Source organism: Podarcis muralis, chromosome 5 (genome assembly GCF_964188315.1).
Source record: "Podarcis muralis chromosome 5, rPodMur119.hap1.1, whole genome shotgun sequence".
Taxonomy (NCBI): Eukaryota; Metazoa; Chordata; class Lepidosauria; order Squamata; family Lacertidae; genus Podarcis; species Podarcis muralis.
In genome coordinates this window covers 13,440,369-13,462,901 of record NC_135659.1, presented here as the reverse complement: position 1 = coordinate 13,462,901, position 22,533 = coordinate 13,440,369, and the positions used below count along the sequence as shown (strand labels likewise).

Below are 22,533 nucleotides of genomic sequence, written 5' to 3'. Positions count from 1 at the left end.
CAAAAACTAGGTGCGTCTTGTGGTCTGGTGCATCTTATAGAGGGAAAAATACGGTAACAGCTGATGTGATGTTTGCCTTGATTTTATGGAAAGCTTCGCCGATTGATTTGTGCATCTCATGTGGCTACTAAGAGTGGACCATGCAGGGTTTATTTTCCTGGTCAGCTGGCAATTCTACTGCCAAGTAATGTTGACCATGGATTGACAAGTCTCCGGAGACTCAAACACTGATAGGTGGAGACTGGCAAGACAGGAGTGGGGCCGAGAGATACTTGATGACGGCAGAAGATGGTACAGGACCAATCAGAGGAAGATCTTAGCTTTGCCTGCTGCCTTGGGGGCTGACCCTGATGGTCATAGGCTGGTAGGAAATTGAATAGCAGCAAGCCAAGCAGAAAATACCCTGTGCCCCTAGGTTCTGACCCTGAGCTGTTACGTCTTCCTCTGGAAATCCCAAAAATAATGATGCTGAAACCCTGAAACTTTTTATTCAGGCTTATGGGGACTAGTAATGGGAGCCATCGCTGTGAAGTTTTTACGCCATTCATTGCATATAATGTTTTGATTCTGCTCTAGATTTTATTGCTGTCGATTTTAAGAGTCCCTCCACATTGGTGTGTTTTTTTATTGTGGGTGTATTCCTCAACCTTCCTGAAAGTTGACACAGTAACAGGGCATCAATGGTGGATTTAATTTGGTTTGATTTGTTCTGCAACACAACCCCACCATGACTGCCTAGAGGGGCTATGGCGCCACAAAGGCAGGAGAAAACAGGAGAAAACAGAACATTCGTGATATAAAAAGTTACAGGATTTCAGGAGAACGTTACAGGATATGAACTGATTAGAAATGAAGCAGTGTGCTGGTCCCAAAACCTTTGTAGGCACATGCGTTATGAAAAGTGGGATGGCGTCATGAACAAAAATCATCATGTGCATAAAAAAGGAGGGACCCTGTGTTATATTTTATGAAATGCATCTGAGGGATTGGTACTGTAAGCCTCAATGTGGTCTGGTGAAGCATAGCATAGAAAATACTGATGCCTCTGGCCCAGGTTGACACACATTTCCTGTCCTGCCCCCACCTTTGACTCCCAGGACACTTCACCCAATAACCCATTAAGCTTTATGACAAACATATTGGACCAGCTCCTCCACCCACCAATACCAGATAGCTGTCCATGAAAGGTGAGTCTTCTTCACTTGTTGATCCTCATGCTGCTCATTCACCAACCTCTTGATACACTGAGCCAATCAGCTGGGGTTGCCGATTTTTTATTATTATTATTTATTTATTTATTTTTGACATCCCACTTTATCACTACCGTAAGGAGTCTCAAAGCGGCTAACAATCTCCTTTCCCTTCCTCCCCCACAACAAACACTCTGTGTGGTGAGTGTGGCTGAGAGACTTCAAACAAGTGTGACTAGCCCAAGGTCACCCAGCAGCTGCATGTGGAGGAGCGGGGAAGCGAACCTGGTTCACCAGATTACGAGTCCATTGCTCCTAACCACTACACCACACTGGCTCTCCTTTTTGATGGCATAAATATTTCCTTGCCCAGACAGGACACAAATCAGAGCCTGAGGGTCCAAGGCATAGCCATATTAGTACTTGGTGGTCTGTAGGTATCTCAAAACGTGACTCGGCAGTATCTAGTGATGCAAAGGAACCAATAAAGGGAACCCTATAAATCCTCAGGGATGCAGGTGGTGTTGTGGTCTAAATCACTGAGCCTAGGGCTTGCCAATCGGAAGGTTGGTGGTTCAAATCACTGTGACAAGTGAGCTCCCATTGCTGTGTCCCAGCTCCTGCCAACCTAGCAGTTCGAAAGCACCTCAAAGTACGAGTAGATAAATAGGTACCACTCCGGTGGGAAGATGAATGGCGTTTTTGTGCGCTGCTCTGGTTTCACCAGAAGCAGCTTAGTCATGCTGGCCAAATGACCCAGAAAAACTGTCTGCGGACAAACGTCAGCTCCCTCTGCCAGTAAAGCAAGATGAGCACTGCAACCCCAGAGTTGTTCACGACTGGACTTAACTGTCAGGCGTCCTTTACCTTTACCTTTTTATAAATCCACAACCTCTGGCCTGTTCTGCTTTATTGACAAGAGCATGTTGCTGTCAGAACATATTTCCCGCTTACCTGTCAGATGGTCTAACTCTGTTTCATATGTTGACGAAGGAGCCAGTGGCTCAGATTATGTTTTGATGTCTCTGTGTTCACCAGCCTTCCCATCACCAGCAGGTTTTGCTCCCTGACTCCCTGCCTTACTCAGTTCTGTAACTTTGCCTGTCTTTCTGCATCTCCTGACTTTTCCTATCCGGCCTCCAATTCCCCCGCTCACCTGCAGTCCCTCTGCGGATCTCAACTCTCTGTGTAAGGTGACAAAACAAATGCTCTCCCCTTTGGGGCCATTCAGTTCACTCCAACTATAATGGAGCTTGCCTGAGAGATCTTCTCTGTCACATTGCACGTTTCTTATTATTGAAGGTCACATCAGATCTCCCAGGGAAGAAATGCCTTCCTTTTCCCCTTATACTTTCAATTAGCACATTTATTAACATATAGGGCTGCTGGTTTACTCTTGACTTGATTTCCTGGTAGAGGTCAACATTTATCCCATGTTTGTGATGTTCAACAGTGTCCCCAGCATGGTATTTCCTTATGACAGAACATGTGTACAGGAGCACTAAGCTACATGCCAGTCCAGCACTAAGGATGCTCAGACAGTAGAGCGTGAGACTCTAATTTCCGGGTTGTGGGTTAGATCGCACATTGGTAGGTGCTGAGAGGGCAGCTGGCCGTCTCTCCTTTCTCCTTGAGGAGGGGAATCCCCAACCCGTCAGCAGTGTCCTCACCTCCATCCAGGGTGAATATTCTTCCAAAATAGGCCTAAAAGGATGGGAGTGGAGTCCCAATGGTCAGGGCCCTTGGGTAGAAGAAAAGTATCTGTTGATAGGAGCATGAGGGGGTCTTGGGGAGAGAGGGACAGCCTGCAGAACGCCCTGCTATGTTTTGCAGTTTGCTGCATGACCACTTACAACCAGAATGCTCTCTCAGTTCATTTTATTTTGTTTAATAAAAAAAGAAGAAGAAAACTCACAAAGCTTGCATGTATATTTTATATATATAAATATATACAGTATATATAAATCAAATGATTCTGGACAACACTGCTGAATGTGGCATGAAACAAAAGTAGCAAGAAAGTTACGCGGGGCCACAATCCAACAGAGGTGCACACATTTAAGCCCACTGAAATCCAGGGATGTAAGCATGTGTAACTCTGTGCCAGATTAGGCCTCCAATTTTTAAACAGAAAACTAATTCCCATGGACAGCACCTGCAAATCTGGACTCTGCTCTTCTTTGGGTTTTCCAAGAAGCTGGAAGCATACACAGGCTTTTGAGTGCCTCAAGTGCACACACTTACATTCTCATAAAATGAGTTCTGTGTGACTTGAAAACTTGCATATTCCTACATCAGTCAAAATGGGTTCAAAATAACATACTTTCGTATCTGGCGTTTTTAAATCTCCTGCAACCAACATAACAGTGTCAAAGAGACTGTGGCAGAACAAACAGTGACACACACACACACAGACAGACACACACTTTTAAATCAAGATTGGCCTCAAATTACTAACAAGAAGAAGGAAAGAAGAAAAATAATTTCCAGGCAATGGATATAAAGACTTGAACACGAAGGCACCCAGGTGTGTGCTGGCAGTCACAACTTTAAATGTGATCCACTATTGCTTTTGAGTGATGGAAGTGGTGATGAACAATGGGGTCTTTGGTTCCAGAAATCCATTTTTTTTTTCAGAAGGCCTATGAACAAAAGGGGTGAGTGGCTGGCACAGAAACTAATGAATGGTCCATGGGGCAGGTGGGAGAAGGAAATGGATAAGTTTAAGTGCAGTCATAAGCCTTGCATCCTTCACTGAAGAAGCTCATGCTATATTGAGCTACAACAGACTTGCTGGTACTTTAAGTGGCAATATTTTCCAGGAGAGAGAAGAGTCACCTTTGAAGCTATTTCCTTTGAATTTGGATCCTGCTGTTATTCCCAATACTGAGTCCTAGTTTGGGCTGACTGGCTTTCTGGGCATGGACGAATTGCCAAGCAAGATGGCGGCCCTTTTGACCTGTTGCTTCCCTTTCGGCAACGGAGGCCACACTCCTCTGCTGTCTCTAATTCACTGTTGGCACCTGGTTCCTCTGTAAACTGTATTCCTTTGCCTTCAGTCTCAGGTTAGCAATGCTGTTGGCCATATTCATGCCCTGAGCAGGGCTGGCATTGGTACAGGAGGCAGAATAAGAAGCCATGGCACTGCTGCTGGAAGAAGAAAAAGAGGGGAGAAAAAGAAAAAAATGACATCAGAATATGGCCTTTGTAAGCCACCAGGTTGCATTAGATGTCTTCAGGTAAAGGAAAATGCACAGCTAGCCTGATCTTGTAACTTTTAACTGCCGTTTGATTTTCAGCAGGCCCAGCTTTGCGACGCAAATGGTCATAGATTAAGCTACCGTATTTTTCGCTCCATAAGACGCACTTTTTTCCTCTTAAAATCTAAGGGTCTCTTAAAGTCTGTGCGTCTTATGGAGCGAATGTGTGGTCCCTGGGGCTGGGGGGGGCAGGCTTTCCCCACCAGCCCCGACCTGCTCTTTGGGGCTGGGGGGGGGGAGCCGGGCTTCCCCCACCACCAGCCCCGCAAGCCCTGGGGAGGCTTCGCGTGGCTATCCCTGGCTTTTGCAGGAGGTGGGATGCATACAGGCTCTGCTCAGCGCTCCCTTTAAATAATTTTTTTTTCTTGAATCCCCCCCCCCCCCAAAAAGTAAGTGTGCCTTGTGGTCAGGTGCGCCTTATGGAGCAAAAAGTACGGTAATGTAAAAGGCTAAAGACCAGGGGCAGGTGGAAACGTTTGCAGATACTTGGCAATCGTATCTGCCAGTATTTGCAAAGCTCTTGCAAAGCTCGGAGCGGGCTCATGATTTGAAGCATGGAAAGCAACCCTGGAAAAAAGTAAATATGGTTTCTGGGACACTTTACACACACACACAACTTTTCACCATGTCTGGGTCTCAAGGCAACTACTTGAGAGCAGGAATAACCAAAGTGGTCCTCTACAGGTGGACTATAGCTTCTATCATCCCTGGACCCTTGACCATTGGCCCTGTTGTCTGGGGCTGAAGGGAGTTGGGGTTCAAAGCATTTGGAGGGTGGGTGCCACATTGACAACCTCTGCTTGAGAAGGTGGGGATTTCAGGAAGCCGGCTTCATATACTGGGCCTCTATCTTTCTGTGTTGGATAGTCAGACCAGTGTGGGTTAGAATGGGACCGGTCACTTACAGGTGTGAGGCAGAGATTTGGGAGCATGGAGGAGCACACTATCTGTGCACACCTGGAATGAGAGCTGTCGGGCAGCTTCTGTCTTCCCTTTGCTGAAGATAAGGGCAGGGAAGTTGATTCATCTCTTTTAAGGGCTCTCTGATGCCATTGCTAGGACAACAGTAGGAACAGCACAACTCCTGAACAGGTAGGATCTAATTTAAATAACTACTGGGGGGAGGGAGGGGGAGATATCTCTGAGCCTAAACAGCTACCACTCCTTAGACTCAGTGACAGCCTTCTCCTCCCACAACACACTTCCATGTGGTAAGGAAATGCATATTATAAGAGTTGAGATGTTCCTACTACACATTCAGAAGAATAACATGGCGTCATCTCTCTTGGGTCTGCCTGATTTGGGAATACACAATACAGGTGGTAGACTCTTCTTCCTTGAAGGCTTTTAAGCTGAGGTTAAAAGCATCTGACATGGATGCTCTAGTTAAGATTCCTGAGTTGCAGGGAGCTGGACCACGTGACTCTTGTGTCGGGATTCACAGAATGCTGTGTGAGATAGTAAGTCTGCAAGCTGGAGTTTGCTAGCTGATGCAATGGGCTGATGCAATCAGCCTGCAATACTTTCTATGAAAGTGCTGGGTCAGAAAGACTCAGCAGTAATGTGCTGTCAGTTGATTGGCTGTCATTGGTTTAAAGGGGAAACCTGTCCAGCAGTAAGTGGGTGGTATAGAAGAGTGTAGTCAGAGAGATAGAAAGGTCTTCCTATTTGCTTTAAGGTGCAGCCAGGTACTCTGTTTGACTGTATGAACTGCTCGTGTATTATGGCCTGTAGATTATTGTGTGTGTGTGTGTGTGTGTGTGTGTGTGTGTGTGTGTCACAATAAATATACTGCACTGCACTGAATAACCTGGAACTCTGAGTAGTTCTGCTAAAGGGCCACAGAGAATTCGCGACAGGGTTATGGGGTCCCTTTTAACTGTACAGTTCTATGACTCTATGTTCCACTGTCGTGTGTTGACATTGAAAAGCAAGTTCTAAAGCAAAGCTTTGGTAGAGGTAATCCACCAATCAATGAGAATAGAAGTTGCAATTAAGTCACTGCTGAGTCCATGGATACTTATGGACTGCATTGTTTAATCCCACCACCCTCCTTTGTTGATTCTGCTGCTATTATTTACTTTCTTTATTAAATACAAAGCATGTCACAGAATCCTTCGAAACAACACTTTTAAAAATGAAAAGATCAAGCCACTAACAACAACAACAAAATTAAACCAAGCACTAAGTATCACCTTTAACCATGGGCACTGATTACAGTCGTACCTTGGAAGTCGAACGGAATCCGTTCCGGAAGTCCGTTTGACTTCCAAAATGTTTGAAAACCAAAGTGCGGCTTCTGATTGGCTGCAGGAAGGTCCTGCAGCCAATCAGAAGCTGCGGAAGCCCCATCGGACATTCGGCTTCCAAAAATAGTTCGCAAACTGGAACAGTCACTTCTGGGTTTGCGACGTTCGGAGGCCCAAACATTCGGGAACTAAGCTTTTCGACTTCCAAGGTACGACTGTACTAGGAAAGTCGCTTCTTTCAGTTTGTTCGTGGAGTTTGGCTAAGTATTCTTCAAAATAGCCCTATTATTCAAATTTTATAGATCAGATAAGCTGAGTAATGATGACTTGCACCTGGCTATTATAAGACAGGAAGACAGATATCACATATTAGTAATATTCAGAGTTTCACTCAAGCACCTGCATGTTAATGCATAGTTCTTTAGAGCGTCCCCACTTGCTCAAAAAAAAAAAAAAAGGAAAGAAGGTGGGAGTTACATTCTTGGCTCATGATCAGGCATCCCCAACCTGCGTCCCTCCAGATATTTTGGCCTACAAATTCCATGATCCCTAGCTAACAGGACCAGTGGTCAGGGATGATGGGAACTGTAGTCCAAAACATCTGGAGGGCCGAAGGTTGGGGGTGACTGCTCTAGGTTTTCCCCAATAAATTTATATCTACAGTGCATTTAGCCAGGGTAGCCCAAAGGAACAGGTGAGAGTTGATGAATTTGGGGTGGTATCAAAGACAGTTGATGGGGATATAGAGAGATTGTCCACATGGCAACAATCTGCAGTTTGGATTAATGATGTAATAAAACATTTGGAACTAAAATTTGAAGGTATTGGAAAAAGCAGGTGTCTTCTTTTTCTCCTGGAGCAGCCTTCATCAATGTTCTGCAAAGCGTACAGACCCATAATTGCTGTCTTCAAATGTGTGTGGATTGGTATGTGTTACAAATCAACACTCGCTGCAAAGTTGGAGATGAACTAGGTGTGCACATCAGCTCTGTGCAGGTGTTGGAAGATAATTGTCTTATAACTGGATGTCTGGTGGTGTTTCTAGAGTCCTCTATATTTTAGACCAGGAATGAGGAATCTGTGGCCCCCCCAAAAAAATGTTTTTGGACTCCAGTTCCCATCATCCCTGACCCATGTCCATGATGACTGGGGCTGATGGGAGCTGGAGTCAAACAATCTCAGAAGCAGCGGTTTTTTCTGGGGGGATGCAGGTGGACGCATACTCCTAAACATTTTGTGAATCTTTCTACCGTATTTTTCGCCCTATAGGACGCACCGGCCCATAGGACACACCTAGTTTTTTTGGGGGGAAATAAAGTTTTAAAAAAATTATTTCCCCCCCCCAGGCACGGGGCTGGGGTGGGGGAAGCCCGAGCTTCCCCCGACCCCAGCCCCCAGAACAGGCAGCTCTCCGCAAGCCGTGGGAGCCCAGCGCCGGGCTCCCACAGCTTGCGGAGAGCTGCGCGAAGCCTGGAGAGCGAGAGGGGTCGGTGCGCACCGACCCCTCTTGCTCTCCAGGCTTCAGCGAAAGCCTGCATTCGCCCCATAGGACGCACACACATTTCCCCTTCATTTTTGGAGGGGAAAAGGTGCGTCCTATAGAGCGAAAAATACAGTACTTTTGTCCATTTACTGTATTTATTTTTCCCAATTTGAATCGTTCACTAAGCCCAACCTCAGGGGTCATTTTATTAGGCTTTTTCCTGCTATTATCATTATTGTGCATTCTGTTGCGGTGACTTCATTGGAGGCTAAGGCAAAGAGAAGGTAAGCTTGAGGCTTCTGTTACACACGCCTCTTTTGCATCTCCTCATCCTGTCTAGCACCTGACGGAGTCGAGAGACCCTACAAAATTGGCCTGGGAGTGGAGTTGGCACCCTTTTCCCAGAAGAACTCCAGGCGACTATGGACAGCCCCACAACCATGACACTTCTGCCCAGAAAGTTACCTTTGTAGAGTCTTCGCTTAGAATCCATTAGGGACCCCCTCGTGCAAACAACATCTTAGGAGGGATGAGGAGCTATTTTAGAAAGTGTGAAAGGGGGGAGAAATAATAAGGCAAGTGAGTTCATCAGATACCTTGTACTTGAGGGCTCACCCACCGTGACATTAAGGTGCCCTTGCAAGATGGTGGCACAGTCCAATGGCATTAAAGTATGATGATGTCACCCGCCACTTCTCAGTAGGACTTGGGAGCAGCCAACATGGCGCTCTTTAGATGTTGTTTCCCATCATCCTTGACTATTGACCATGCTGGCTGGGGAGGGTGGGAGTTTGGTATCCAGGAACTTCTGGGGGGGGGGGGACCAAGTTGGCTATTCCTGGTCTAGCAAGAGAGTGTTGGAACTATATGTGTTATGTACTGAGTTGAATAGGATCCAGAATGCAGCAGTCTGATTGGTCCTAGAACAATAGGATTCAGAATGCAGCAGTCTGATTGGTTCTAGAACAATAGGATCCAGAATGCAGTAGTCTGATTGGTCCACAGGAGCCACCCAATCCCGCTCCAGGGGGAAGTGGATCCACAACCTGGTTGGCCTACAGGAGAATCCTGGAATTAGTCAATCACGTGGGGCCCATTGTGTAAATAATGTATATAAAGCAGACATTCTGGGGGAACTTCCATTCCTCCTCACCACTATGAGCTGAATAAAGAGCATGAAATCCACTCTCAACTCCGAGTATATTTCAATATGGGAGGGAGGTACTGAACTGGGGCTCTGCAGAGGGTAGACTTTAAATGAATTGGCCGTGCTTCTCTCTTGGCCCAAATTAAGGCCAGGGCCGTTTCACACCAGCTTGCTATCAAGGGCTTCAAAGTTAGCACGTAGCTTGTTGAAAATAAGCAAAAGTGAGCAAAATCAACATAGCACACAGGAGCCTTTTGCTAGCAGAAGCAATGAGGAGAGCTGACAACAATTTAAATGAAATCAGATGAGTCTGTTTGAGCTGAATGACTGTTGAGTCATTCTGTCACTCTGTAATGCTAAGCAGGTCCCCAAGGCTTCCTCACTAGGAGCAAATGAGACCCTGCAGCCCACGGCCTCCCTTTGTTATTCACCCCGCTCACTTTTTCCTACATCAGCCCAAAGGTGGATGGAGGGCTCCTGTAACTGCCATTGAACATCAACAGAAACTCTACGTAGATCCACTCTTCTTTCCAATGCACAAGCTAAGCCACAGCAAATGGAAGTGAGAAGCTGAGAGGCACAAAGGGAGAGCTTCGCTGAAGTCTCTTGTTGTGGTTCACACTTAGAAGAAGGAGGTTATTTCATTATAAAGATCCTTGTGAAACATCCTGCCTGAATTTAGCTGTGAGGAAAATATTGTTACATCAAATGAGTGTAATTTTTTCTGCTCTTGGACCAGGAAAATTAGGTTACCTTGTGTCTTTCTCTATTCGTATTGGCTGCCAGGAAATTAAAAGCCAAAATTGAGGCTCAACTCTGGATGTTTTTCATCTTTGCTATGGCTTACAGCTAAACAAATGGAAGAATTACTACTACTAATGGTAACACTTCCTAAAGTGCCCAACTCCAGCCACTCTCACAGACCAGATTCTGTTCTGTGTGGACCATTGCTTGACTCATTAGAACATCCTTACATCCTAAGTCAGAAGCCACTATTCATATATTGAAGATATCCCCATCCTCTTTGACCTCAGTAGCCCAAATTGTACAACACTCTTGATCAACGTCACAGGGCTGTTGTAAGGATAATTTGTGCTGGGCTATTGTTTAGGGGTTTTGGTTGTGGGGCAGTTGTTGCTGCTGTTGTTGTCAATTTTTTGCAGTTTTGTTTTGGATCTTATTATTTATATGAAAATTGTTTTATTTGGTTGTGTACATTTTGATGTTTTGTTTATGAATACTTTGGTTATGCTTGTAGTTATGTAATTTTTTTTATACATTGTAAGCTGCCTTGAGCATGGGTTTTACTTTGGAAAGGCAGCAAAAAAAAAAAGATTGATTGGTTGGCTTGCAAAGTTCTTTGTATACTAAAAATGTTATAGAAGTGAAAATGTGGTTTTACATCAAGGAGATGGTGGACTCATTACCTCCTTTTCTAATGGAATTCCAAGAAGCCATATTGGATAGAAAGCCTCTGTCTGCTTAGTTCCGCAGAGCTTTGCTCCTATGCTTGAGACATCTGTAAATGGCTAGGAGGAAAGTTTCATATCTTGCAGCACAACTTGTGTCTCTTTCCTTCTCCCTCTCGCCTATGTTGTGAGGTTCCTAGGAGTCCATCGTGTTGGTTTAGATCAGGCATAGGCAAACTCCAGCCCTCCAAATGTTTGGAACTACTATTCCCATCATCCCTGGCCGCTGGTCCTGTTAGCTAGGGATGATGGGAATTGTAGTCCCAAACATCTGGAGGGCCAGAGTTTGCCTATGCCTGGTTTAGATCAAGTTTATACATGTGATGTCTATGCATACGAAATATCTCTGGGAACTGATGTACTGAACTTGAATTTCAATGGTTCAGGGTTCAGGGTACTTCTTTGAAGAGGAGTAGTCATTAAGTTTACAATGCCCTCAAAATAATCCATATATTTCAAAGAGGCTGGTACAGTGGTGCCTCGCAAGACGAAATTAATTCGTTCCGCGAGTTTTGTCGTCTTGCGATTTTTTTCGTCTTGCGAAGCACGGTGTCGGAAAAGTTTTGGAAAAGCTTCAAAAATCACCAAAGTCTTTAAAAACCTCAAAAAAGGCTACCACACCGCGTTCTATGAGTTGCTCCTCGAAGTCAAGTCGCAACTGTATTAACGGTGTTAAGAAAAAGGAAACAAACTTGCAAGACGTTTCCGTCTTGCAAAGCAAGCCCATAGGGGAAATCGTCTTGCGAAGCAGCTCAAAAAACAAAAAACCCTTTCGTCTAGCGAGTTTTTTGTCTTGCGAGGCATTCGTCTTGCGAGGTACCACTGTACAGGAGAACTGGTTTCTTTGTCTTTTTAAACATTTGGATCCTGTCCTTCTCCAGTATAGAATACAAGAATAAATCTATGCGGTTCCTTAGCCAGTCACCCATCCTGGCACTGAAAACAGGCCTGCTTCGCTTCTGCAAGGCAGTGGAACCCGATGAATTTAGCCCTCTGTGTGATTGGCCCAGCCAGTGCAATTTTGGGAACACATGCCTTGTCTTTCCCCATTCTTGCTGGAAATAAATAAAAAAAGGTAATTACGTACCAAGCAAAAGCTTTTGATTTCCCACACGGTCCACATTTGTTATGTTTCACTCAATTGTGCAGGGCTTTGCCAAGAGAGTTTCCCACAAGTTTTGCGCAATTTTCCCATTGACTTTTTTTTTGTGTTGTTTTTTTGGAAGAAATCAGAAAAAGGATTTCAAAGGATGACCTACAATGGTGGCTGCCAGTGATGTGGGAGGAAAAAACAACAATGCCTAAGCCTGGGAACAATCTTCCTTTTGGCATGGGTTGCCCATTGCAGTGGACACAGGGAATTTGCTTATAATTTGGCAGTAATTAAAGGAGATTGTCAGATACAAATATGATACTGATGCTGGGACCAAAAGGAAGAAGGAGCCGGTTTTTTTGGGGGGGGGGGGAATATGTTAATCTGAAATGAAAGATTGTGTCCCCCATCTTTGCAGTTTGCCAAGGGTTGTTGTAAAAGGACTGAGAAACTGATTCTTAGAGTGAGCTCCAACTGGCTAAACTCTAAAAGGCTTCATTTACCCTCAGCAATGTCAGCACATAGCTAAATATTTTTAAGTGATTTATTGGTCTATCTTTTTTTCGTAAACCACTTTGAGGTAGTCTACCATCAAGTGGCATATAAATTTTATGAAACCAATAAATCAATCTGATTGGCGGTGTTTGATTCAGGTTTTGAACTTCCCTTGGGCAAGATGCTACAAGCTGTTTTTCCCACACTGAGTTGACCTCCACATGGCCATTATCACCGGTTACCCCTCCTCTTGTTCCTCATCACTTCTACCACCGATTGCTCGCTAGCTCAATGCAGCCAGATGATCACGAACTACAACTCCCATAATCCCTCGCCAGTGGCCATGCTCACTAGGGAGGATGGGAGTTGCAGTCCAACAACATCTAGGACTCAATCATTTAGAAAGGCTGAGCTAGAGAGTCAACAGCCAGCCAGACCGTGATGTCATTCCCTGCTTCTGCTTCTCGCCACCACTGTCATCTGGGCCAGAGCAAATGGCAGGTGAACAAGCAAGCAGGCTCCAAAGGTCCAGGAAGCTCTTGCTTGTGGCCCCCAGCAGATACTCAAACATGCCACCCTTTGACAGCAGCTCTGCTAATCGTCTACAGGGCAATGTGGTCTAGTCCTGCCCACAATGAAATTCCTAACTGGCTTGGTTGAATTGAGGACGGATAAAATTGTGGGAATGTTCAGGGAGGCAAGAGAGGGTATATTGTTTATTAATATCCTTCCTAACTTGGCACTAGGAAGTTCCTTTACTTAGCAGAGCTTCACATTCCCCTTTTAAACGCACAGCGGGTAGCTGGTTGCAGGCTTGTGTAAGCCTCTCACTATTAGGCTCCTGGTAAGTTCCCTTATATCCCTCTTAAAAGAATAAACACGCCACCATCTTGTGTAAAGTATATAAAAGTAGTTTACTCACATTCTCTTCACAATTGGATCCCTGAAGGCAGACTTAGTTACAAAGTATATACATGTGGAGCTATCCCATATGGGGATAATCCCAGTGTCCTCTGTTGGCTGGAAGCCAACAGAACAGCTCTAGATAAGAGCTGCTTCAATGACAGAGGAAGTCAAAAAGAGAGAGGGTGCTGCGTACCTTGTCCCTTTTGTTACCTGGACAGGTAAGGAAACATGCAAAGGAAGTATGCCCCAGCCAGGAGGAAACAGAAAGTTTTCAACTGGCTGGATCAAACATTTTCCTGCATGTCCACTCTAGGAAAACAAGGAATGTTGTACTTGACTGCTACTTACGTATCACATCCCACAAAAACACGGAAATGGCTGCCAAAGCAGCAATGGGGAAATGAGAGACTGTGAACAGCATTCCAAATCCACCCCCCCCCCAAAAAAAAGTATGATCAGGTGTTTTTCAGAAGATGGCCCCCCATTTCCCCAAACCACTACTTCTAGAGGGGGCAGAAATAAAATGTGGAGCATGTGTCTTAGTATATGGCAAAGTAACACTCATAGGAGATTATATCTGTGAATAAATGTTTTTCAGCCCCTGTTATTCATCTCTAGCAGCTTCACCCTCCTCCCCTTGGTGGCTCCAATGTCTGAGGTGAAAGGCAGGATTAGCCACCTTTCCACTCTCTCCTGGATGGTAGACACTTGACTTTGTCTCGGATGGGATTCACTGAAAACAAACCTGTCCCTTTTGGCTTCTCTCCATTTCTCATTTTTCCAACATTACATTTCTGCACTGGTTTGCGATATACATTTTTAACAAGTCCTCACAAACCATCGGCAGTTTAGCACACATTTCTCCCAATATTCACGATTCCTTCCTAATATTTCCTAATATTATGTGTTTTTGTTCATTCTTTCCCCAAATACATGCATTTTAATGCATACTGCCTTCTAATTTGTACATTTTGTATACTTTTGTTTTCTAGGATTGCATTTCAAAATTCAGATAAGTACAAATTTTGAAGGATAGCTGTGGTTTCGGTTCACATGTTAGTTTGGGACGTGTGAATTAGATTGCACTGAAGTGTGGACTGAACCTGAACGACCCTGTTCTTTGTTTGTTCTCTCTCTCTTTCTCTGTGTGTGAGAGACAAAGTGAGTCATGATGAAGTATGATCCTTTCTGAAGAAAAAGTCTCATCCTCAGGAATGTGTTTATTTCATCCACAAATAGTAAGAATGGATTAAAACAAAGCAATTTACTTAAGCAAATGCACATCATGTCAAGTGTTCCACCTGAAGCTCCAGCTCTGCCACCATCTTGTCTCTGCCTTCTTGGTTTTCCAGAAAAGGCTACCAAAGCTCCTTAGAACCACATTTCTTCAGGGGTGATTCTTTCACATGCACAGAACAGATTTGGTATCTGGGATACCATCTTTTTCTAGCTGCCCCAGCTGTATTGGGTTGCTTTGTTTTGAAGAAGTGCACTTCCTGCTGCTTTAACCACCACCACCCCAGCCCTCTGGATATAACTAATCTACAAACATATGTTGCTTTGAAGCTAGTTTGTTAGTCATTGCTTTCTCCAAAGAATCCTGGGAATTGTAGTTTGGCGAGGGTGCCGAGAAGTCTGTCAAAGATCCATCTTCCCCCTTCCCCATGAACATACAAAGAACAACAGGTCCCAGGGCTCCCTGGGGAGAGAAGGAATGGCTTGTACACCAGGTTGACAATGCAATCCTATTCACACTTCAAGAAGTAAATCCAACTGTCCTAAATAGGGCTTACTCCTGTGAGCAAGCATGGATAGGATTGCAACTTTGGTGTGTCCCTGTGTCTGCATTGCCTACTTGCTCACAGAAGAGTAAAGGAAATCAGAATAGATCCGAATAGTTTTCTTCTTAATAGATGAGAGGCAGTGGAGAGTCTTGGCTCAGGCCTTTGTTCCATTCCCTTTCCTCCCCAGAGGAAACTGGCCGAACACGGCAAGAGAAAAACTGGCAGTGTAATATGGATGTGTTAGGGTCACCTGTAAGGAGAGGCAGTCCCCCAGGAGAGATAGTCGGTGGGCCTTGGAGCGGGTCGAGGTACAATCGGCTGCTCCACTGCGGTCACATCCCCAGAGTAGGACTTGAGGAGGGATGCGTTCTTGTTGGCCAGCATGGCTCTCTCATTCCTGCGAAACTTTGCCCGTCTGTTTTGAAACCACACCTAAGACAGGAGGACAAACACAGCAGTGTCAGCACCGCAGTCAGTGTCAGGCGGCAGGGGGACCCGAACCCCACGGCAGGTTGCCAGGAACGGATAAGACAAGGGAAAGTCCTTACTGTTATATACTGAAGTTCTCACCCTGGGCCAGCAGGGGGATACTGTAGATAGTTATGCAAATAAGGGATCGAAAGTGACGTTCAGTGATTGGATGGTTTTAGAAAATTGTTACAGTTACGTTGTACTGGAGCTCTATATAAGCAGGCTGACTGAGCCCTTCAGTTCAGTTCTGTTCTGGCTTGTGAATAAACAAGAGCTGTTTGAGGAATCGCTGTGTCGTCTGATATGTTCACCCACAACCTAACACTTACCATCTGCTTTTTATTCAATATCTACAGAGAGAGAGGCGTGAGAATGCAGCCGCTTGGATTGATGACGTTGTCCCGAGTAAATCTCCACCACCCCTTTTCTCCCACTTCCTCATTCGTCAACAGCACCCCCACCCCTACAGTTGCCTCTTATAGTCATCTGTCTCCGAGCTCTTTGCTCTCCTATTTTTATTTTATATATATATATAATTTTTATTATTTTCTTTTTTAAACATAAAATATGCAAACATTGCAATAACAATTCATACACCTTTTGCTGCGCCGAGCTTGTGACTTCCCTCCATCCCTTCAACTGGTTTTTTATTTCCACATAGATTGTATGTGCACTTTGACTGTAAGTTCCTGACCTTCTTTACACTTCAAGATACTATTTTCACATTTCGTTGCAAGGTTTATTTCAATCCCGCTAGTGTTCACGTTTTTACAATCATTATTCAAATACCAAATAAATCTACTCCAGTCTCTTTGGAATTTCTGATCGCTTTGGTTCCGGATCCTACCAGTCAGCTTGGCCAACTCTGCATAGAACATCATCTTCGTCTGCCACTCCTGCTCTCCTACTTTCAAGGCTCGCCAGGTTCTGGGAGATGGAGGGTCTGGAAGGCTTTCTAGTGATAAAGTGTCAGCCATCTGCTCAAGCTCTGCCTCCTCCTCCTCTCCCATTCTTTCCCAACTTTCCCCCTCATCTTCCCCTGAGCTGTGACCTCCCTCAAAACCCTATTGTAACTCTGAACCGCCTTCCTCTTCTCTGGAAGGGTCAGGCTGGGGAGGCCGTCTCCACCATTCCTCCTCTGCCCAGTCCCTGACATGGGACTGTCCCCACATGGGTGGGCTTCTTGAACAGCCAGTTATTTTAATTATTTCACCCATTAGTCACAAGCAAGAGATAACAGACCAAGCAACAATTAAAAGGCAAATAATGGCAGAACAAGAGCTAATTACAGTGGTACCTCGGGTTAAGTACTTAATTCGTTCCGGAGGTCCGTTCTTAACCTGAAAGTGTTCTTAATCTAAAGCACCACTTTAGCTAATGGGGCCTCCAGCTGCCGCTGCGCTGCCGGAGCACGATTTCTGTTCTCATCCTGAAGCAAAGTTCTTAACCCGAGGTACTATTTCTGGGTTAGCGGAGTCTGTAACCTGAAGCGTATGTAACCTGAAGCGTATGTAACCTGAAGCGTATGTAACCCGAGGTACCACTGTATAACTAAAACCCTGACTAGAGACAGTGGCGTAGCTAGCCGCTCAGTCAGGTGCCTGGTGTGGGGGCGTGTCCTGCATCTGGGGGCGGGGCTAGCTGTCCGTGGGGGCGGGGTGAGACTTTCTGGCACTTGCAGCCTCTCCACTGCCTCCCCTTCAAGCTGCAGGGTGGCTGAGGGAGAGGCAGTAGGCAGACACAAGTCCCACGCTGCCGTTTCAGGCACCTAAGCCACCACGTCACTCGTAAAAAGTTTTGTGAGGCCAACTTTAAAAAAAAAAATCATTTTGTCACCCCCTTCAGTGATGACACCCGGGGCAGTCCACACACCCCCACACACCCCTTCCTCCGCCACTGCCTAGAGAAGCACATCCTGCAACTGTAACTCAACCTGAATTCAGTTAGCATCTAGCCACAAACGCCCAGATTGCTCTCCGCTACACACAAATCAAAACGGATCTGTTATCGCTTTGAAAGTCAGCAAGGCGAAGGTAGCTTTGGTTCAAGTAGCCTCTTTGTATTCACTGGCCGCAAGAAAATGCTTAATGTCGTATCTGACTAGAGGTGATGATCATTAAACAATGAGTAAAGGGATCCTGTACATTCATTGGGCCAAATTAGATGGGCATGTGCTGGCCCATGCGGCTATAAATCAGAGATGTGGCTTTGCTCCTTATATTGCACTGAGCACACAGGAGAAGAGAATGAAGCCCAGCTCCTCCCATCCTCTTCAGCAGGTCTACTCTGAATAGGGCTAGAACGGAATAGAACCCAACATGGAAAAATATACCAGAGGGCATGTCTTGTTTATTATGCAGGTATGCTTCTTGTCAGGGAATTGAGAGTTCGCAACACCTCACTGCTGTTAATAATAATAATAATAATAATAATAATAATAATAATAATAATTTATTTGTACCCCATCCATCTGGCTGGGCCCCCCCAGCCACTCTGGGCAGCTTCCAACAATATATTAAAATACAGTGTTTGTCCATCAAACATTAAAAGCTTCCCTAAACAGGGCTGCCTTCAGATGTCTTCTAAAAGTCTGGTAGTTGTTGTTTTCTTTGATATCTGTTGGGAGGGCGTTCCACAGGGTGGGTGCCACTACCGAGAAGGCCCTCTGCCTGGTTCCCTGTAACTTGGCTTCTCACAGTGAGGGAACCGCCAGAAGGCCCTTGGCGCTGGACCTCAGTGTCTGGGTAGAACGATGGGGGTGGAGACGCTCCTTCAGATATACTTGGTGTGCTAAGAGCTTAGCTACACATTGCATGCAGCTGGACTCACATACAGCTGCTTATACAAAGGTCTCCCTCGTACAACTACCCCAACAAGGGGGCTCATCCAGACTTCCTTTTGTGTTAAGTTTCTAGGCACAGGTCCGGATTTTAAAGCTCCGTGCAGTTTGTTTGTTCGTTTTTGTCTGGGAAAACTCGCATTTTGCTGCTGAATTGGAGCAAATGGCAATCAAGTTTCCTGCAGATTGCTGTTTGCTCCAATTCAGTAACAAAATGTGGATTTCCCCAGGGAAAGCGCCAGGAGAAAAGAAAAACCTTCTTGAGCAGAGAGCTCGTCCCTGCTTTTCCGCAGGTCTTGTTGGGTTTTCTGCTTCTCTCGTATTGTCTAGACACGGATCCAAGCCTTTGCCCTGGAAACCCTGCTTTGTGGCCGCCAAATCAGAACCAGCAGCAATCTGCAGAAAACCCAATTGCCTTTTCCCCCCTGATTCAGTGCTTAAACTGCAAATTTTCCCTGGGGGAAAGTGTTGGGACAAGCGGAAGTGTGGATGAGCACACAGCTTTAAAGTGTGGACCTGGAAAAGATAAAGGTAAAGGGACCCCTGACCGTTAGGTCCAGTCGTGACCGACTCTGGGGTTGCGGCGCTCATCTTGCTTTATTGGCCGAGGGAGCCGGTGTACAGCTTCCAGGTCATGTCGCATGACTAAGCCGCTTCTGGCAAACCGGAACAGCACACGGAAACACCATTTACCTTCCCGCTGGAGCGGTACCTATTTATCTACTTGCACTTTGACGTGCTTTCGAACTGCTAGGTTGGCAGGAGCAGGGACCAAGCAACGGGAGCTCACCCCATCGCAGGGATTCGAACCGCTGACCTTCTGATCGGCAAGTCCTAGGCTCTGTGGTTTAACCCACAGCACCACCCGTGTCCCTGGACCTGGAAAGCACGGTGCAAAAAAGAAGTCTGCATGAGCCCAGGCAGGGAAGGCTAGAGTGTTTTGAAGTCTCACTCTTCACGAAGGAGAAATACTCTTGGTTAATCAAAGGAATAATAGCTCATGGCCCAAGGATTAAAGGAACTATGCAATGATATGGTTGCTTGTGTTTGAGAGTTAACCACTCCTTCTCTACCAAGTTGTGGAAAGCTTGACTCCTTCCCACAAGCAAGTGCCTATTTCTGTTCTCTTGAGTTGCTTGTGCTTTTCCTGGAAAGAGAAGGAGACAGGAAAAGCATCAGGGGTGAGCCATTTCCAGCCTCTCCAGTCTCCCCTGACTGTCAGGTTAGCAGTAGGAAAGAGACTCTTGGATAAACAGTCAACCCTGTCTGCTTTATACATGAGCAGCTGCAATGTGTAGCTAACGTTTGGCATACGCTCCATCCACAAGGAGGCACGGCTAATACCTGCTCCCAGGCAACTTGGACTTCCCTGCTCTCCCATTGTCATGTGAGACTTCGAACATCAGAACAGGGTTGAAGTGTGAAGTAGTCAAAAATACCGATCTATGATGGGTGAGGGGTTCTGTCTCTCTCTCCATCCTCCCTGCCCAGGGTAGTTAGGAAAATGCAGCTCTTACCCCAGTGCATCAGTTGCTATTTTGACTGCTGTATGGATTGTTCCTCTTGGCCCCTGTCCCAATTTCCTAGCAGTTCCAGAACGTTTTCCTGCTCCTCAAAGACAACCGGTATACCATTTTTCCAGCACATTCAAGAGCCATAGCTGTCAACTGTCCCTTATTTGGCGGGAAAGTCCCTTATCCCAGGGCCGTGTCCCGCTGCTGTCCCTTATTGATGATGTCCCTTAAATTTCCCGGGTTTCAAAGGAAGCAGCTCCTCTCCCTCCCTCCCTGCCGGCCAGGGAGGAGGGAGGCTCCAACTGTGTTGCTTGGCTGCGTTGCTCACCCAATAAGGAGTCTTAGAACGACTGGGGGGTGGAGCTTGCATGCCTTGTGCTGATCAAATCGGCCGCGTTGCCTGGGGACTCGCCTTTGCTCAGCGCTTCCCAGCGGAGAGGTGACGGTGGTTTTCCTTGCTGCATCCCCTTTGCCGGGTTGCTGCACTGTGGGAACCACCGCTTGAGGCTTCATTTGGCTGCTGGCTGGGCTTTCTGCCTTTGGTTCGGAGGGGCTCAGAAGTTGAACATACCTGTGCTGGGAAAATCCCTTATTTTGGCTGCTGATCCCTTATTTTGGAGGCTGCTGGCCCCTTATTTTCAAATCTGTAAGTTGACAGCTATGTCAAGAGCCTCTTCTACCTACTGCTACTCAGTTGAAATCTCCTAGATGAGAAGCCAGCTGCGATCCGTTCAAGTCCATGTTAACACTGCATTGACTTGGGAAGCAATTGCAATCAGGAATTATAAAGCCTTGAACGGTGCAGGGGCACAATATCTCAAGGACCCCTCACTTCAGATGAACCTCCCCAGACTCTGAGAACATCCTCAGAGACCCTTCTTCGTATGCCTCCTCCACAAGAGGCTCGGAAGGTGGCAATACAACAGCGGGGCCTTTTCTGTGGTGGCTCCCCACTTGTGGAATAGGCCTAATATACATACTAAAGGACCCCTGACCATTAGGTCCAGTCGTGGCCGACTCTGGGGTTGCGGTGCTCAGCTCGCTTTACTGGCCGAGGGAGCCGGCGTACAGCTTCTGGGTAATATGGCCCGCATGACTAAGCCGCTTCTGGCGAACCAGAGCAGCGCGCGGAAATGCCGTTTACCTTCCCACCAGAGTGGTACCTATTTATCTACTTGCACTTTGACGTGCTTTCAAACTGCTAGGTTGGCAGGAGCAGGGACCGAGCAACGGGAGCTCACCCCGTCGCGGAGATTCGAACCGCCAACCTTATGATCGGCAAGTCCTAGGCTCTGTGGTTTACACCCACAGCGCCACCCAGGTCTCTAATAGACATACTATACCGTTTAAAATGTGTTTATAGGAGGGGGTGGGGGTTATTGGATTGTTTTTAATTTTTAATGTATTTTTAGGTTTTGAACTGCCCTGAGATCTACGGATAAAGGGTGGTGTATTATTATTATCATGGAATAGGACGTCCCTATTTTCATCGGAGAAATGTTGGAGGGCGTGCAGTTATAAAACGATGGCTGCTGGGTCAGGATTCGTGCTGCAATGGCAATCTACAGGAAATAACTCCTGTAACCCACAGAGATGCTTGCCTGACCACACCTGCAGACAGCCTTTGTCCCCCTTCTTTAAAATATAGCTGACAGTCTAGGGAGGCCCCTGGCTCTCACCTTTGCAAGCATATGTTTCTATGATTAAAAATAGATAGGGCACCTCTATGGGAACTTCAGCAAAGTCCATGGCCCTACAAGATTTGTTTTGGCAGCCCTACTTGGCTTAGAACTTTGCCTATGCCGTAAATTCAACTCAAAAAAAAGGCATAAATTTTCTATGCATTTTTCCTATTTCCACAGAGTTTCTTCTGATTGTTAAAGCAGAGAAAACCCACAGCTGCTTCTAGACTTTAATAGCTATCCCCCCCCCCCCAACTCTGGAATTTCATATGTTAGATTTAAGTCTGCTGCAAAAAGAACACACCTCTCTGAAAAAACATTAGGATTGTCAGTTCCCGAGAACAAAGACTTGGAGCGCAATTCAGCCCAAACTAAAGCCCTTTCCATTTCCAGTGGGACTGATCTAAGCATTGTTTGATTTTGCCTCACTAAAATCACAGGGGACTTCAGTTGGATTGCATCCTCATGAAGTCTTGCATGAGACCTCCCTCCTAAATGGGTCGCCTTAATTGTTATACAATTTTTTATTATTATTAAAACAATTCTTTATTACAAAACAATTTACATATAACATAGACAACAACAACACATAAACAAACATAGACACTAACAACGTATCATTAAGTTCCAATTCACCTAACTGTACTTTTTATACCTTATTAATCTATACGCACTTCATTATTATTATTTTTTCTGTTACTTATCACAAGAATTTTTACTTTTATGGTTTCCTTATACTTCAAGATTCAATCTAAATCTGTCAGGAGATTTGCATTATCATAATACTTTCTAAGGTATTCTTTAAATATTATCCAGTCTTTGTTGACTTTCTGGTTTGAGTTTCCTCTTATTCTCCCAGTCATTTTCATGAGTTCTAAATATTCTATCATCTTCGCTTGCCAGTCAGTTTTTGTGGGGATTAAGTTTCCTTTCCAATTTTCTGGGTTCATG

The 22,533-nt window shown here is 45.6% G+C and overlaps 1 protein-coding gene across 4 annotated transcripts in view; it reads right to left on the bottom strand.

Annotated features, from left to right (window-relative positions):
- Positions 1–3,106: 3,106 nt before the first annotated feature.
- PRRX1 (paired related homeobox 1) overlaps positions 3,107–22,533 on the bottom strand; it is an 82,573-nt gene continuing 63,146 nt past the window's right edge. Inside the window, exons 3-5 of one of the 4 annotated variants that reach the window (XM_028732449.2) lie at positions 15,327–15,508; positions 8,648–8,719; positions 4,201–4,337 (exon numbers count right to left, since the gene is read on the bottom strand). In XM_028732449.2, the coding sequence (XP_028588282.1) occupies positions 8,665–8,719; positions 15,327–15,508 (237 nt within the window). In that variant the 3' untranslated portion in view covers positions 4,201–4,337; positions 8,648–8,664. Of the gene's footprint in view, positions 4,338–8,647; positions 8,720–15,326; positions 15,509–22,533 lie in introns of all 4 variants that reach the window. The other 3 variants (XM_028732450.2, XM_028732448.2, XM_028732447.2) reach the window with 3 other exon arrangements.